The sequence below is a fragment of the Dromiciops gliroides genome, chromosome 1 (assembly GCF_019393635.1).
Source record: "Dromiciops gliroides isolate mDroGli1 chromosome 1, mDroGli1.pri, whole genome shotgun sequence".
NCBI lineage: Eukaryota > Metazoa > Chordata > Mammalia > Microbiotheria > Microbiotheriidae > Dromiciops > Dromiciops gliroides.
The window spans coordinates 635,102,126-635,116,007 of record NC_057861.1 but is presented as its reverse complement, the minus strand read 5'-3'; the positions used below and the strand labels follow the sequence as shown (position 1 = coordinate 635,116,007).

General features: G+C 39.4%; 1 protein-coding gene across 2 annotated transcripts in view; it reads left to right on the top strand.

Moving 5' to 3' along the window:
• The window catches only part of IL4R (interleukin 4 receptor), a 66,538-nt gene that overhangs the window by 22,974 nt on the left and 29,682 nt on the right, over positions 1–13,882 (top strand). The window contains exons 2-3 of one of the 2 annotated variants that reach the window (XM_043979688.1): positions 5,505–5,608; positions 12,899–13,040. In XM_043979688.1, the coding sequence (XP_043835623.1) occupies positions 5,539–5,608; positions 12,899–13,040 (212 nt within the window). In that variant the 5' untranslated portion in view covers positions 5,505–5,538. Of the gene's footprint in view, positions 1–5,504; positions 5,609–12,898; positions 13,041–13,882 lie in introns of those variants that run through there. The other variant, XM_043979689.1, reaches the window with a different exon arrangement.

The following is a 13,882-nucleotide window of genomic DNA, read 5'->3' as shown; positions in this document are numbered from 1 at the left end:
CCATAGGCTTCAGCAGGCAGCCAAAAGGTTCACGAAATTTAAAAGGTGAAGAACCCTGGATGAGTGTGAACTTCTTTGGAAAAGGTGTGAACTGGGGGGGGGGTTGCAGCTAGGTGGAGCTTACTAGCTATGTGACCCTGGACAAGTCACTTAACCCTCATTGCCCCACAAAAAAGAAAAAGAAAAAGAAAAAGGTGTGAACCAGACTGAGAAAACTGCCACTTAATCAAAGAACTAATATTAGGCAGAGAACAAAGTCCACAGACCAGTGGGGGGGGGGGAGGGGAGGGGAGGTTGGAGAGGAGAAAGGTAAGGAAATAAATATTTATATGTGCTAAATGCCTTAAAAAACAAACAAACAAACAAATATCTCATTTGATCTTTACAACAATCCGGCAAGGTAGGTGCTTTACAGTTGAGGAAACTGAAGCAAACAGAGGTTAACTGACTTGCCCAGAGTCACACAGAGGTGGGATTTTATTAAAGTATTTCTTTTTCTTTTCTTTTTTTTTTTTTTTGGCACAGGGCAATGAGGGTTAAGTGACTTGCCCAGGGTCATACAGCTAGTAAGTGTCAAGTATCTGAGGCCAGATTTGAACCCAGGTACTCCTGAATCTAGGGCCGGTGCTTTATCCTCTGTGCCACCTAGCTGCCCCTGAAGTGGGATTTTAACTCAGGTCTTCCTGACTCCAGGTCTAGCACTCTATCTACTGCAAGACCTAGCTGGCTCACAACCAGGTAAATTGACATCTTATAAAAAAATTCACTACAGTCAAGGACATTTCTTATCTAATATTTCTTGAAAGAGAAGGAGCCGTGCCCAAGGCATATCCGAAAAGCAACCCTGAATCTTGGCTTATATTCACTGAAGAGTGGAAGGCTTATAAAGCACTTCTTTCTATCACTTAACTTCTGCCTTCCTGTAACTTCCAACTCACTGGTCCTAGTTCTTCTCTAAGGGACCAAGCAGGAAATTGTCTGCTCCCTCTTCCAAATATTTGAAGACAAAGATCACATCCCCCATAAATCTTTCCTTAGCGTAGAGTTCTTGTATAGCCAGAGATGTTCTAGTGAAGTTTAAGTATTCATTAGTCAGGTCTGTATAGAAAAGGGTCAGGGAGCCTGGGGTCTAGCCTCAGTCCTGTCGCTGTTCCAATATGAACTTCTCAGGTCTCAGTTTCCTCATCTGTAAAATGAACAGTTCAATTAGATGACTTCCTTCCCCACCCCTCCCAAGGTCCCTTCCACTTCTAAGTTTCAATGAGTCTAAATACTTTACAGATTGTCTACATGGATATTAGTGAAATTTCTGGGAAAAAAGCATACTGGGTTGTTTGTTTGTTTTTTAATTCCCTTTCATAACCTCTAATGTAACATTGTGTTCTTTGTAAAATGTACCATAAATTCTCTAATCCGTCTGCCTTTTTTTAAAAAACTGAGGTTTACCACAGATCCATCCAAAATGCTGTGTTCATTGTCAGTTTAGTCAGGGGGCAGGGACTTGATACGTGCTTCCCCTCAATTATCTAGTATATTATGACAGATAGAGATGAAGAGCTTGGGTATTTTATTCCCCATATTGTAGGGAGTGCTGATTGGTTGTTTAATTTTGAGAGTAATTCAGAATTGCTTCAGATATGATGTTCACATAGAAAACAGGATAGAACTGAGCATTTGACTATGCCAAAAACTAGATGTGTGACCTTAAACAAGTCACATCTCTCTGAACCTCAGCTTCTCTCCATCTGTAAATGAGGGGACAAGACTAGACCTAGGTTTCGGTACCAACCCCATTCTTGACTTTGTGACCGCTATTTCAGTTTCTTCATTTACTAAATAGAGATCAAACAAATATCTCCATTTACAAAATAGAGATAAAAATGTCATAAGGTATCTTAAGTTAAATTAATTCATCTAAGTATAAATTGTAGGAGATTTTCAGAATAGAAGGTTTTTGAGCTGAAAGGGATTGTGAAATCAAGATGTCCAAAACCCTCATTTTATAAAGGAAGAAACTGAAGTCCATAGAGGAGAACTGATTCCCACCCCAGTAAAAATGAAATTGTGAAGACAGTAAAGTGGGAGATATCACAGGACAATAAGGGTGGAGACAATGTGTGATTTGGAGTGAGACCTTTCTTTTAGTAGGCACCCTAACCATTCACCAAAGCTACTCGAGAAGGCTGTAGGGAGACTAGGTCATATGGAGGAATGGTGGAAGGATTGGGAATCATTAGATCTGGGTTCTAGTTCTGGCTCTGACACTGGGCTAGTAACGTAGTATAAGTCACTGTATTACTCAGGGTCCCAGTTTCCATGATTGCCAGTTCTGACATCCTCGGTTCTAAGGAAAGAGGATTATAGATTGAAAGCCCCACTATTTCACTTAAAGAGGAAGGTGAAAGCCCAGAGAGCTTATGTGAGTAACTTACTCAAGGTCTCTCAGGTAGAAGGCAAAGGTAGGTCATCCACTGCATCCCAGGCTATCACCAGTTGTCATGACTTTGCCACTGGACTTCAATGACCCTGGAAGAGAGAAGGAGGCTGATGCCTTTGTGCAACTCTGCCTCACTTAAATCCAATGCACAGGCAAGTCAAGATATTATCCCAGCCATCTTTGGTCCTTTTGGAAGATGAAGGACAAACAATAGCTACAGTTACCTCCCAACTCTAGTTCCATGTTTAAGGTCCTTTCCAGAATAAACAATGCTTTTATTTTTGGTTTGTTTTTGGTTTTGTTTTTTTTCGTGTTTTGTTTTGTTTTGTTTTGTTTTCGGGGCAGTAAGGGTTAAGTGACTTGCACAGGGTCACATAGCTAGTAAGTGCCAGGTGTCTGAGGGCGGATTTGAACTCAGCTTCTCCTGAATCCAGGACCAGTTCTTTATCCACTATGCCACCTAGCTGCCTCCACAGTGTTTTCAATTCTATTCAGCAAGTATGTATTTTTAAAAAAATAAAGTTATTGATAGCTTTTCTTTTTACGTCATCTACATTTCTCACTCTGTCCCACTTCCCTCTTGCAGAGAACAATACCTTATAGATAGAATGTTCTAAAAGAGGAAGGGGAGGGGGAGGTTCCACAACACTAACCAACATATTAAAAAATAAGTTTGCTTCACTCCATGGTTCCCCCCTCCCCACCTCAGTTCTGCAAATAGTAAGAGGAGGATATTTTCTCATCTCCCTTCTTTGGGACCAAGCTCTGTCATTATTATACTTTCATAGTATTCAGTGTCAACTGTTTTATTATTGTTCTCCTTTATATTGTTAATAGTCATCATACATATTGCTTTCCTGCCTCTCCTTACTACACTTCCTATCAATTCATATAAGCCTTTACATGATTCTGTTTATTCATCATATTCATTATTTTTTGTTTTTTGTTTTTTGTTTTTGCAGGGCAATGAGGGTTAAGTGACTTGCCCAGGGTCACACAGCTAGTAAGTGTCAAGTGTCTGAGGCCAGATTTGAACTCAGGTCCTCCTGAATCCAGAGCCAGTGCTTTATCCACAGTGCTACCTAGCTGCCCCCATATTTATTGGTTTTTTTAAAGCACGGTAACATTCCACTGCACACACACACCATGACCTGTTTAGCTATTCCCCAGTCAATGGGCTTCTACTTAGTTTCTGGTTCTCTGCTACCTCAAAAAGGGCTGCTATAAATATTTTGGGAATATATAGGGCCTTTCTTTTTATGACCTTCGTGGTGCATATGCAAGTATGAAGTTTATGCCTTCTTTGTGTAAAGCATTAAGCAAAACTCTAGAAATGCAAAGGAAAACAATGATTTGGGGCAGGGGGGAATACAACATATGCACATGTAAATATAATACAGGGCAAAGAATAATTTGAGTAAAAGAGATGTGAAGAAAGTAATCTAAGAGAATTTGAGGAAGGAGAAAACAGTTTTAGCTGAGAAAAATCAAGGAAGGCTTCATGGAGTGGGGCACCTGACCTGAACCTTGAAGAAAAAGGATTCCAATAGGTAGAGATGAGGAGAGAGTGCTCTCCAAACATGGAGGCCAGCCTACCTGAATGAGTACAGGGGAGGGGACTCAAGATGAGCTCCTAGAACATCTAGGAGGCTAGTTCCAAAAGTGTAGAATGAGTGCAGGGCAGTGATATAAAATAAGACAGGGGAGGTAAGTTGGACCCAAATGGCTTTGGAATTCGAGGCCCTGGATGCAAATCCCTCCTTTGAAATTTAATTACCTCTTTAACCTTGAGTATGGGTTCATTTATTATCTTTACAAAAATAATTAGCTGTTCTCTCCTTTTCTACTCACCGGTCTCTTTTTCTGTCTTTCTACGTACCTGACTGTCCTTATCTATCTGTCTGTCTGTCTGTCATCTATCTATCTAGCCCTGTTCTTCTGAGCTCTAGTCTTGAATCAGCAACTGATTATGTTACATAAGCATCTCAAACTGAACATGGCCAAAACATAACTCATTATCTTTCACTGAAATCACACTCCTCCCTATTTTTATAAGAGTATCACTGTCCTCTCAATTATTCAGGTCTACAATTTCAGTCACCCTCAGTTCTTTAGGAGTACTTAGATGGCACAGTGGATAGAATGCTAGGCCTGGAGTCAAGAAGACCTGAGTTCATATTCTACCCCTGACACTTACTAGTTGTGACCTTGGGCAAGTCCCTTACCCTCTGTCCGCCCTCAGTTTCTTTAACTTTAAAATAGGGGTGATAATAGTATCATCCATATCACAGAGTTGTTTTGAAGATCAAATAAAATATCTGTGAAGAGCTTAAAATAGCACCTTGCTCATAGGAACTAAATAAATGCCTGTTAGCCCTACCTACCTCACTCTCCCTCATCTTGTATATCCAATCACTTGCTACTCCCTCCACAGCATCTCTTGTATTTGTCATGGTCTCTCACTTGGCTGTCACCCTAGTTCAAGGTCTCATCCCCTCTCACTTGAGATATCACAACAGCCTTCTGCTTGCTCTTCCTGACTCAAGCTTCTCTCCTATCCATCCCATCCACTGTGTTTGCCAAAATGACATCCCTAATGCATAGGTCTGATTCCCCTGCTCACTAAGCTCTGGCGGCTCCCTGTCTCATCTAGGATCAAACAGAAGAGACTTTCCTGATTGGACATTTACAACCTTTCCCAGTCTGTGACTCTAACCTTTTGAGCTTACTTATTATACTTCCCTTCTATACTCAGGGGATCAGCCAAACTAGCCTTTTTTGCCATTCCTATGTCTTTGCCAAGCACAGGCCACTGATCCCCACCCCTGGAATGCACTCCTTCCTCATCACTGCCTCTTAGAAACTCCAGTGTCCTTCAAAGTACAGCTGGAATTCCTCCATCTACCTATTAAGGCATTAGCCTTTGCTGATTCCCTCCCATTTCCAGGGCCTCTCCTCTCCCACTCACACCACACAGCTGTATTTGCTTTGCCCTGCTGGTGCTTCAGTAGATGGTACTGCCCTGGACAATCTAGGTGTTAATGGGAGTGTTATTTTATCTTGACAGGTGCAGATCTGATTGTTACCCAAAGGAACATCCCATGGGACGGCCCCTGTCTGCTCCGGTGTTTGCCTTGTGGTGCCTCTTCCTGTTGTGGGGAGGATGGCCCAGTAAGTTATTTATGTTATTTAATCCAAGCACACACATCTTGGTTCATGGGTCTAGAGCTAGAGGTGACTTTAGAGACAATTTCATTCAGCTCTGTTAAGGGGTAAAATTCTAGCTAAACTGTCTAAAATATCTAATGAGTGGTGGCCAATAAATTATAAGCTTTAGCAAGAGTTAGACTTTTAAGCATTTATTAAGGAGAAAAAGAATTTGGTAAAGAGAGAGAAAAAGGCCTAGATTTCTATCTATTAAAGGGAGAGCACATTTCTAGCTCCCTTCTCCACCAGAGTCCAGAGGAAAAAAGACCGAGACTGAGCGCCAGTCTCTTCCTTCCTCCTCCCACTAGTCCGCGTCACTTCCTGACTCCTGGTCTTGCCCTCAAAGACCTTCCCTTCATGGGCAGAACTCTTCTACAGTAAGTATCCAGCAGGTGGCGTTATTCCAATCGTTACAGTCCCCCCTGTTGTTCCTCAAGAAACCAAATGTTTCCTTGACGGAACAGTAAAAAGAATATAATAACTATTGCTAACTAATAATATGTGAACAACAATATAGAAAAGGAAGAGAGGAAAGTTTTGTCCAGAGGGGCGATTTTTTTTTTTTTTTGTCCTCATGAACCGACGCTTTGACATTAGTCTTGCAAAGGGAGGGCCTCTGCAGAGAATACATGTTACAGATGGTGTATATTATAACAGAAAGAGAAAAAAAACAACAAATCAAAACTGTTCATTTAAAGTCTCTGAAAGTCTTTTCTCAGATGTCCTCTAGGTGTAGTCGTGGAATGGAAGTCTTTTCAGGGGTTGATGTGTGGATGCTGGTAATCAGCCAGGAAAATTTCCTACAAAATTGAGCTTAACACAACTTTAAAATAGCTTTGTCAATAATCAAATCAAACAATGAAAGTTCTCAAAAACATGTCTAAGGGAATTCAGAATCTTAGTTGTTACACATGAAACATATAATAAAACAAAAATTGAAACATTCTTTAAAATTATAATATTACTATAGTCCCCCCTTATGGAGGGTAATTGAGAAGACAATTGCTGCAATATTAATTTTTAAAAATAATTTTTATCTTTATTTCATCACTTTTTGCATCATCTGCCTAATTATCCTCATGCCATTATGAGAAATTAGAAAATCTAATATAATTGGTAACAGGTGTCAAGGCCAAATTCAACACTGTTATTTATCATGACACCTGAGATAATTATGGGGGTTACCATAAAAGAACAGAGAAATGATGGGATATGAGCATTCCCACACTTGAGCAATATGTACTGTCCATGCAGTATGCCAGGCTTAAAATAGGTGGATGGAATATATGTCCATGCCACCGAACATATTGGAGGAAACTGAGTCAGACTTAATCAGATGCATGGGATTGAGATGTCCATGGCATCAGGCATATAGGAGGGAGCATAGAAGCCAGGTGTAGAAGTGAGATGGGTGGGATGAATACTTCCAGCCATCTGTACAATATTGTGGGGAAAAATAAAATAAAATATTAAACCAAGAGAATCCAACCTCAACATTAGTCAAAAGCCGTTCCCTCGGCCATACCTTGACTTCATGCATGTCTCCCCTCATGTGACAGTTCAGTGTCTACTCTTGCGTATTCCTCTTGTGATTGGATGGCATCTTGGCCAACTGGCATCTGATAACTCAGAATAAAGGCAATTAGTGTCTTAAATGATAAGTTCCCATAATCCAAGTCTCATATGGATTTAAAAATTGAGGATAATAAATGATTGCAAAAAATGTGAATACATCTTGACTCAGAATATAATATATAATTATGCAACAATTTCAAATAATACCCTTTTTTTTTTACTTAGTATACAATTACTTTTGTGAAAATTCAGAACATACTTAAATACAAGTTAAAGCACAACAGAATCTCAAAGAACTTTTTTTTTTTTGAAAAAAGAAAACTTTTACAAATGTTCCCCTCTTTTTTTTTTTTTTTGGGAATATGCTTATCAAAAATAATACTTCTAGAATCAATTTACACTTGCCATGGCAACCAATTTGCCAGGGAAATGCTTTAAAGAGTTTGATCAAATAATCAGTTGAGGAAAAAAAAACAAAAACAAACAACTCAGAATATGGGAGCACAATACTCCTAGAATTAACATTGTATAATAAAATCAAAACCATCTTGCAATGTTTCAAAATTAGATAGACAAATGAATAGAAGAAAATACACATGGAACAATAAAAGACAGTGAAATTCAAACTAAGGAAATCTAAATGAATATGAACTTAATATCAATAAGAGTATTATAAAATATAAACTTGATCACATGACTATAAAAAGCTTTTACAAATATTCTCCTTGTTTTAGAAACTAAGTATAAGACACAATCTCAAAAGCATGAAAATCTCTATGAAAATAAACCCATACCATTAATTTCAAAATGTATATATAATAGCACAGAAATCCTATGTAACCTCTGAACTGATACTATTACTCTGAGTGAATTCAGAACACTTTTGATTCCGATATCTAAAATCCCCAATACTCATATCAATACCTTGCTGTTTACTTCTACATTTCTGTAAAATATATATACTTCCATGGCAAAAGAAGCGGAGTCTTGAACTATGTTGATGATTGTCATTCTTATTCGGCTTAAGTTTTTCTTCTTTAACCCCTCTATATTGTCTGTCAGTCTTTTCACCATACAAATGCTTTATAAGATTACTAATTAAAGACAAAAGCAGGTTAGCAAAATTATGAACAAAACGAGCATATCTGGAATTTAAAGGGCTTTTTAAGGTTGTCTCAGAAGCACAGCCAGGCTGGGGAAGGGCTGAGCCTGAAGCTGCAAATGTAGTTAGAGAAAGTTGAGCATGAGCATCAGTTCTCTGGACTTCCCAGGCAGGGGAAGCTATGGGCTTGGCCATAGGAGGAGTAGAGGGTGGGGTCTGGAGAGGAGGGGAGGGACCAGCACAATTTGAATCAGACTTGATTTTGAACTCAGGCCTGGATTCCGCTTCCCCCACTTGGCCTCCAGGTGCTAGGGGATTAAAAGCTTCTAGAGGGTGGGTCATTGCCTCCAGGCATGCAAAATTAAAGCAACAATTACTGTTAGAACTGGGAAAAGCTGCGGGAATCTCTTCAGGTTTCTCTGAAAAAGCATGGTTGGGAGAGCGAGAGATATTTCCTTGTGTGAGTATGTTGCTGGCTCTTCTAACAAAAATAAAAAGAAAAATACTAAATCCACAAAAACAAAGCATTAACATGATCTTATCTCCCATTTGTCTGGTTAAACAGACTAAAATCAAAAATAGGGTAATTAGGGAGTTTAAAAGGTCCATTCGAAAAATTTTAAAGGGAAAACACAGCCAGTGCACCAGTACTTAGCAGTTTAAAGGGAGAGGGAGGGGAAATTTCTTACCCAACCAGAAGATCAGAAGTGAGGTTTAGCTTTCCTCTTCGTGGTCAGCCATCTGTTAAGGGGTAAAATTCTAGCTAAACTGTCTAAAATATCTAATGAGTGGTGGCCAATAAATTATAAGCTTTAGCAAGAGTTAGACTTTTAAGCATTTATTAAGGAGAAAAAGAATTTGGTAAAGAGAGAGAAAAAGGCCTAGATTTCTATCTATTAAAGGGAGAGCACATTTCTAGCTCCCTTCTCCACCAGAGTCCAGAGGAAAAAAGACCGAGACTGAGCGCCAGTCTCTTCCTTCCTCCTCCCACTAGTCCGCGTCACTTCCTGACTCCTGGTCTTGCCCTCAAAGACCTTCCCTTCATGGGCAGAACTCTTCTACAGTAAGTATCCAGCAGGTGGCGTTATTCCAATCGTTACAGCTCCCTCATTTGCAAATGAGGAAACTCGAGCCCGGAGAAGTCATAGAAAATGGACGTAGAGCTGGACGGAACTTTGGAGCCATCTAGCCCAACCCTCCTCATGTTACTGGTGAAGAAACTGAGTTCCCAAAAAGGTTGAGTGACTTGTCCAAGGTCCCACAGGCAATGTGGCTGAGGCAGGATTCAGTTAGATCTTACTTGCTCTAAGTAGAGTATGCAGTCCCTTATACTACCTAACTGCCTCTGGGTACCACAGCAAAAAGAACAATTCTACATAGGTTTGTGGGCTACACCCAAGTAATAAGGACAGGCATTTTAGGTACCCTCCTGTGTGAGGCACCGTGGTTGGTACTTCAACACAGTTGTTTCACAGATTATCGGTAAAGTTTGGATCTATGCTATGGGGTCCCACTCCCCAGCCCCACCCCCAAAATAGAATTCTTGTTTCACAAAATCATAGAATTTAAGAGTTGGAATGGACTTCAGTGGCCAATCTGATTCACCCCATGCCTTACAGTTACATTCTAACAGTTCCATTCATGAATCACAATTTGTTTACCCAATTTATAGGTATCTACTTTGTTGCCAGTTCTTTGCTATCACAAAAAGACCTGCCCTAAATATTCTGGGGCCTGTAGGAACTTTTTTCTTATCAATATAAGTCCAATAATGGAATCTCAGTGTCAGAGGGTATGGACATTTTAGTTACTTTATTTGCATAATTCAAAATTGCTTTTGTAAATGGTTGTACAGATCCACCAGCATGCAAGTGTGCCTATCTTCCCACAACCCCTCCCACATTAACAACTCCCTTCTTTTGTCACTTTTGCCAATATGCATGGTATGAGGTGAAACCTCAGGGTTGTTTCAATTTTCATTTCTCTGATTAGATACTCATAGCTGTTATTAATATTATTATTACTCAAGTGCATATGTCCTTAATGGTGGCATTTCCAGAGATGAGAGGAAAAAATCCCCTTTACTCAACCACATAGAGATATTTCATTCAACAGCCTTCAACATTTATTACGCAACTTCTACGTGTTAAGACACTTTGCCAAGAACAAAGGAAGCTACAAATAAATAAGACAAAGCCCCTGTCTTATTATTGATTTGGAGCATTATTTCATATGATTATTTAAAGTTTGCAATTCTTTTAAGAACTGTTTGCTTATATCATTTGACTATTTATCTATAGAGGAATGGATTTTAGTCATATAGAGAGTATCCTAAAAGTTTTGGTGTAGTTTTAAGATTAAAGCTTTTGGGAAACCTGTGTATATCTGTTAACTGTTCCTATTTCTTTGATACCAAACCCATATCAGAGAAAATTGATGTAAAGATTTTTTTCCCATGTCTTCCCCTTCTTATCTTAGGTGCATTAATTTTGTTTGTGCAGAAGCTTTTTACTTTCATGTCATCAGTTATCTAGTTTATCTTCTGTAATTGCCTCTGTGCCTTGTTCAGAATAATGGTTTTAAATACATAGAACAATACATAAGATCACAAAGGGGACCAATTATAGCTAGCTCCCTATTACTAAGACTGATGTGTTCTATGAAGTGATTGGATTGTTTGAATCCACACTGTGTATTTCTATTGCATATCAAAATAAAGTTATCAAAACATTTTTATAAAAACAAGTTCACAGACCCCAGGTTCTGAACCTATCTGTAAGAAAGCACCATTATTAGAAACCAGAAAATTGGTCATCTAGCCTCCATTTAAAGATTTTGAATAAGGGAGAGCCCTTCACCTTTCTGGGCTGCCCATTCCACTTTGTGACAGATCTATTTTGTTCCTGATACCAAGGTTTAATTTGTCATCTTCCAGCCATTGCTTCTGGTTTAGCAGAACAAGTTGGATTCCTCATTTTGAAGCAGCTTGGTGTGGTTAGGAAGAGCTTTGGATTTGCAGCCCAGGGAGACCTGGAATCATATCTTGGTCCCAATACTTAATAGTCATATGATCTTCAACAAGTCTCTGAGCCTTGGTTTCTCATCTGCAAAATGAAGAGGATAATTCTTTCAATGCTTACTACTTAGGATGGTTCTGAGGGATTTTGTTAACCTTACAGTGATGTGCACATAAGTTGTTATTGTTCATGAACGTCTTTCAAGAAAAGACCCACTGGATCTCAGTCACTTTCTTTGATTTTCATGGGTTTTTCAGGGAAGACCACAGCCCAATTTCTTTCAGTAGGTACTTGTTGACATATTTGCTGATGAGTTCCCAAAGATCATTGGAAACTTCCCTGGGATGTTTATCAATCCCAATGCTGTGACTTAGGAATCTTAAAAGTGGGAGGGTCAACAGCCAGAACCAAAGAACGTATTGTATCTTCAATATGAGACACAGTGTAATCTGAAAAGCAGAACTCAGACAGGCCTGAGCTCTTATTCCACCTCTGCCACCAACTGGTTGTGTTGCCAGTTGGGCAAGTTGGTCAAGTCTCTTCCTCTCTCTGAGCTTCAGTTTTCTTGCCTGTGAAATGAGTGGGTTGGATTAGATCAGGGTTTCTTAACTTTATTTTTTTGTTAAATCATGCATTCCATTGGCAGTCTGGAGAAGCCTATGGATGCCTTTTCAAAAATAATGTTTCTATAACATATAAAAGTAAAATATGTTGGATTACAAAGGAAGCTAGTTATGTTGAATTACAGTTATGAAAATCTTTTAAAAAAATAGTTGAGAGACTCCAGTTAATAGTTAAGAGCCCCTAGTTAAATAATCATGACTATGCCCTTTCATTTAACATACTAAGTTCATTTTTTCATTAAAATTCCTATTAGCCTATAACCTAGTTTCTTTTCAATCTAACCTAACTTTCTTCCCAGGCCCAGGTCTGTGGGCTTCTGATAATTTACATAGATGGCTTAAGTGATCTAAAAATAGATTCTGTTTTCCCATTATTAGAGTTTTGTTAGTTTTTTTTTAACTTTATTTCTTTGGTGTAATACTTTAAGAGAAGACTAAAAGAGTCTGACCAGAATTTCCTGTTAGAAGAATTGCATTTTCTCATGCAATGGAAAGAACACTAGACCTGATAATCTAGACTTCTAGTCCTTTCCTATGTCTGACATTGTTTATCTGGGTTGTCTTGGGTGAGTTATATTCTCTTTCTCAACCTCAGTTTCTCCATCTGTAAAATGAAAGGGTTGGAATGGGTGGTCTCTAAGGTCTCTTCCAATTCCAACATTTTCTGCTTTAGGTTCTAAGGGTCCCTCCAGCTTTTCATTTTATATTTGAAGGTTCCTCCTAATTCTCCATTTTCCGTTCTAATGCCTAAGAATAATTGTAGATGTTACTTTCTTTATTCTAGGTTCTAAGTTCCTTTCCCAGCTCTAACATTTTATGAAATTTGCTCTTGAAGACAAATATTCTGCTTGGAAAAATCCCTGGCAAGCCCCAAAAGGTATATCTTCCCTTTGTTAAAGTCTCTCAGTTAATAAGAGATTTTTCTTATTCTTCCTAGCAAGGGCAGATTTGAATGTCTTGAATGTCAACTGCTACTGTGACTACGATACATCAATCAGCTGTGAGTGGAAGATGAACAGGCCGACCAACTGCAGCTCTGAAATCTGGCTGTATTATGAACGGACTAGTGATGACTCATTGTAAGTGAAATAAGCCCATAGCAAGTTTCCCAAGTGCGTGTGTGTGCCTAAGAGGTGGCATTTCCAGAAACAAGAACAAAAATCTCTTTCACTCACCCAGGAGAAGATAATTCATTTGACAATATTCAGCATTTCTTAAGCAGCGACTTATGTTGTGTGAGGCCCTTAGCTAAGAGCTAAGGGAGATACAGTTTAAATAAGACAAGGCCCCTGCCCTAGTCTAGTGGATCTTTGTATTATGTGGAATGATGTAGCCTTGTGCAAACTCAGCTCCGAATGCTTTACCATTTGTCCACCCTGGCTTTGGACGTTTAGTCTTTGGTTTTCTCACCATGTGAAGCCTGTGCTGGTCTAGAGGAGAGGAGGAAGGGGCAGGCGGCCCAACATCAAAACAGCTGCTGACCCTCAGTCAGATGATGAGCAAAGAGACACAGAATCTCAGAGCTGTCGGGTCTCAGAGGTCATCTAGTTTAATCCAGACCTGAACAAGAATTCCCTTTATGAGGGGGAATCCTCTCCCTTTTGAAACAGCTCATTACACTTTTGGACAGTGATTTGGGGGTGGGAGGGTAGGGGAAGCATTGATTAAGTATTTACTATGTGTCAAGCATTATCCTAACGACTGGGAATAGTCCCTGCCCTCAAGGACCTAAAATTCTAATAGGAGGAAGAGAACATGTAAAGGGAAGCTGGACTTGGAGTGGGGAGAGAGAAGGGGAAACGAAATAGGATCCCAAGGGTGGTTCTAGTGAGGGGGGAGGACTGGTGGATTGGGATGATGGCCAGAGCAAAGTCATGGTTTTGGAAATGGCGCCCAGAAGTGAGGTAGAGGCCTAGTTCTA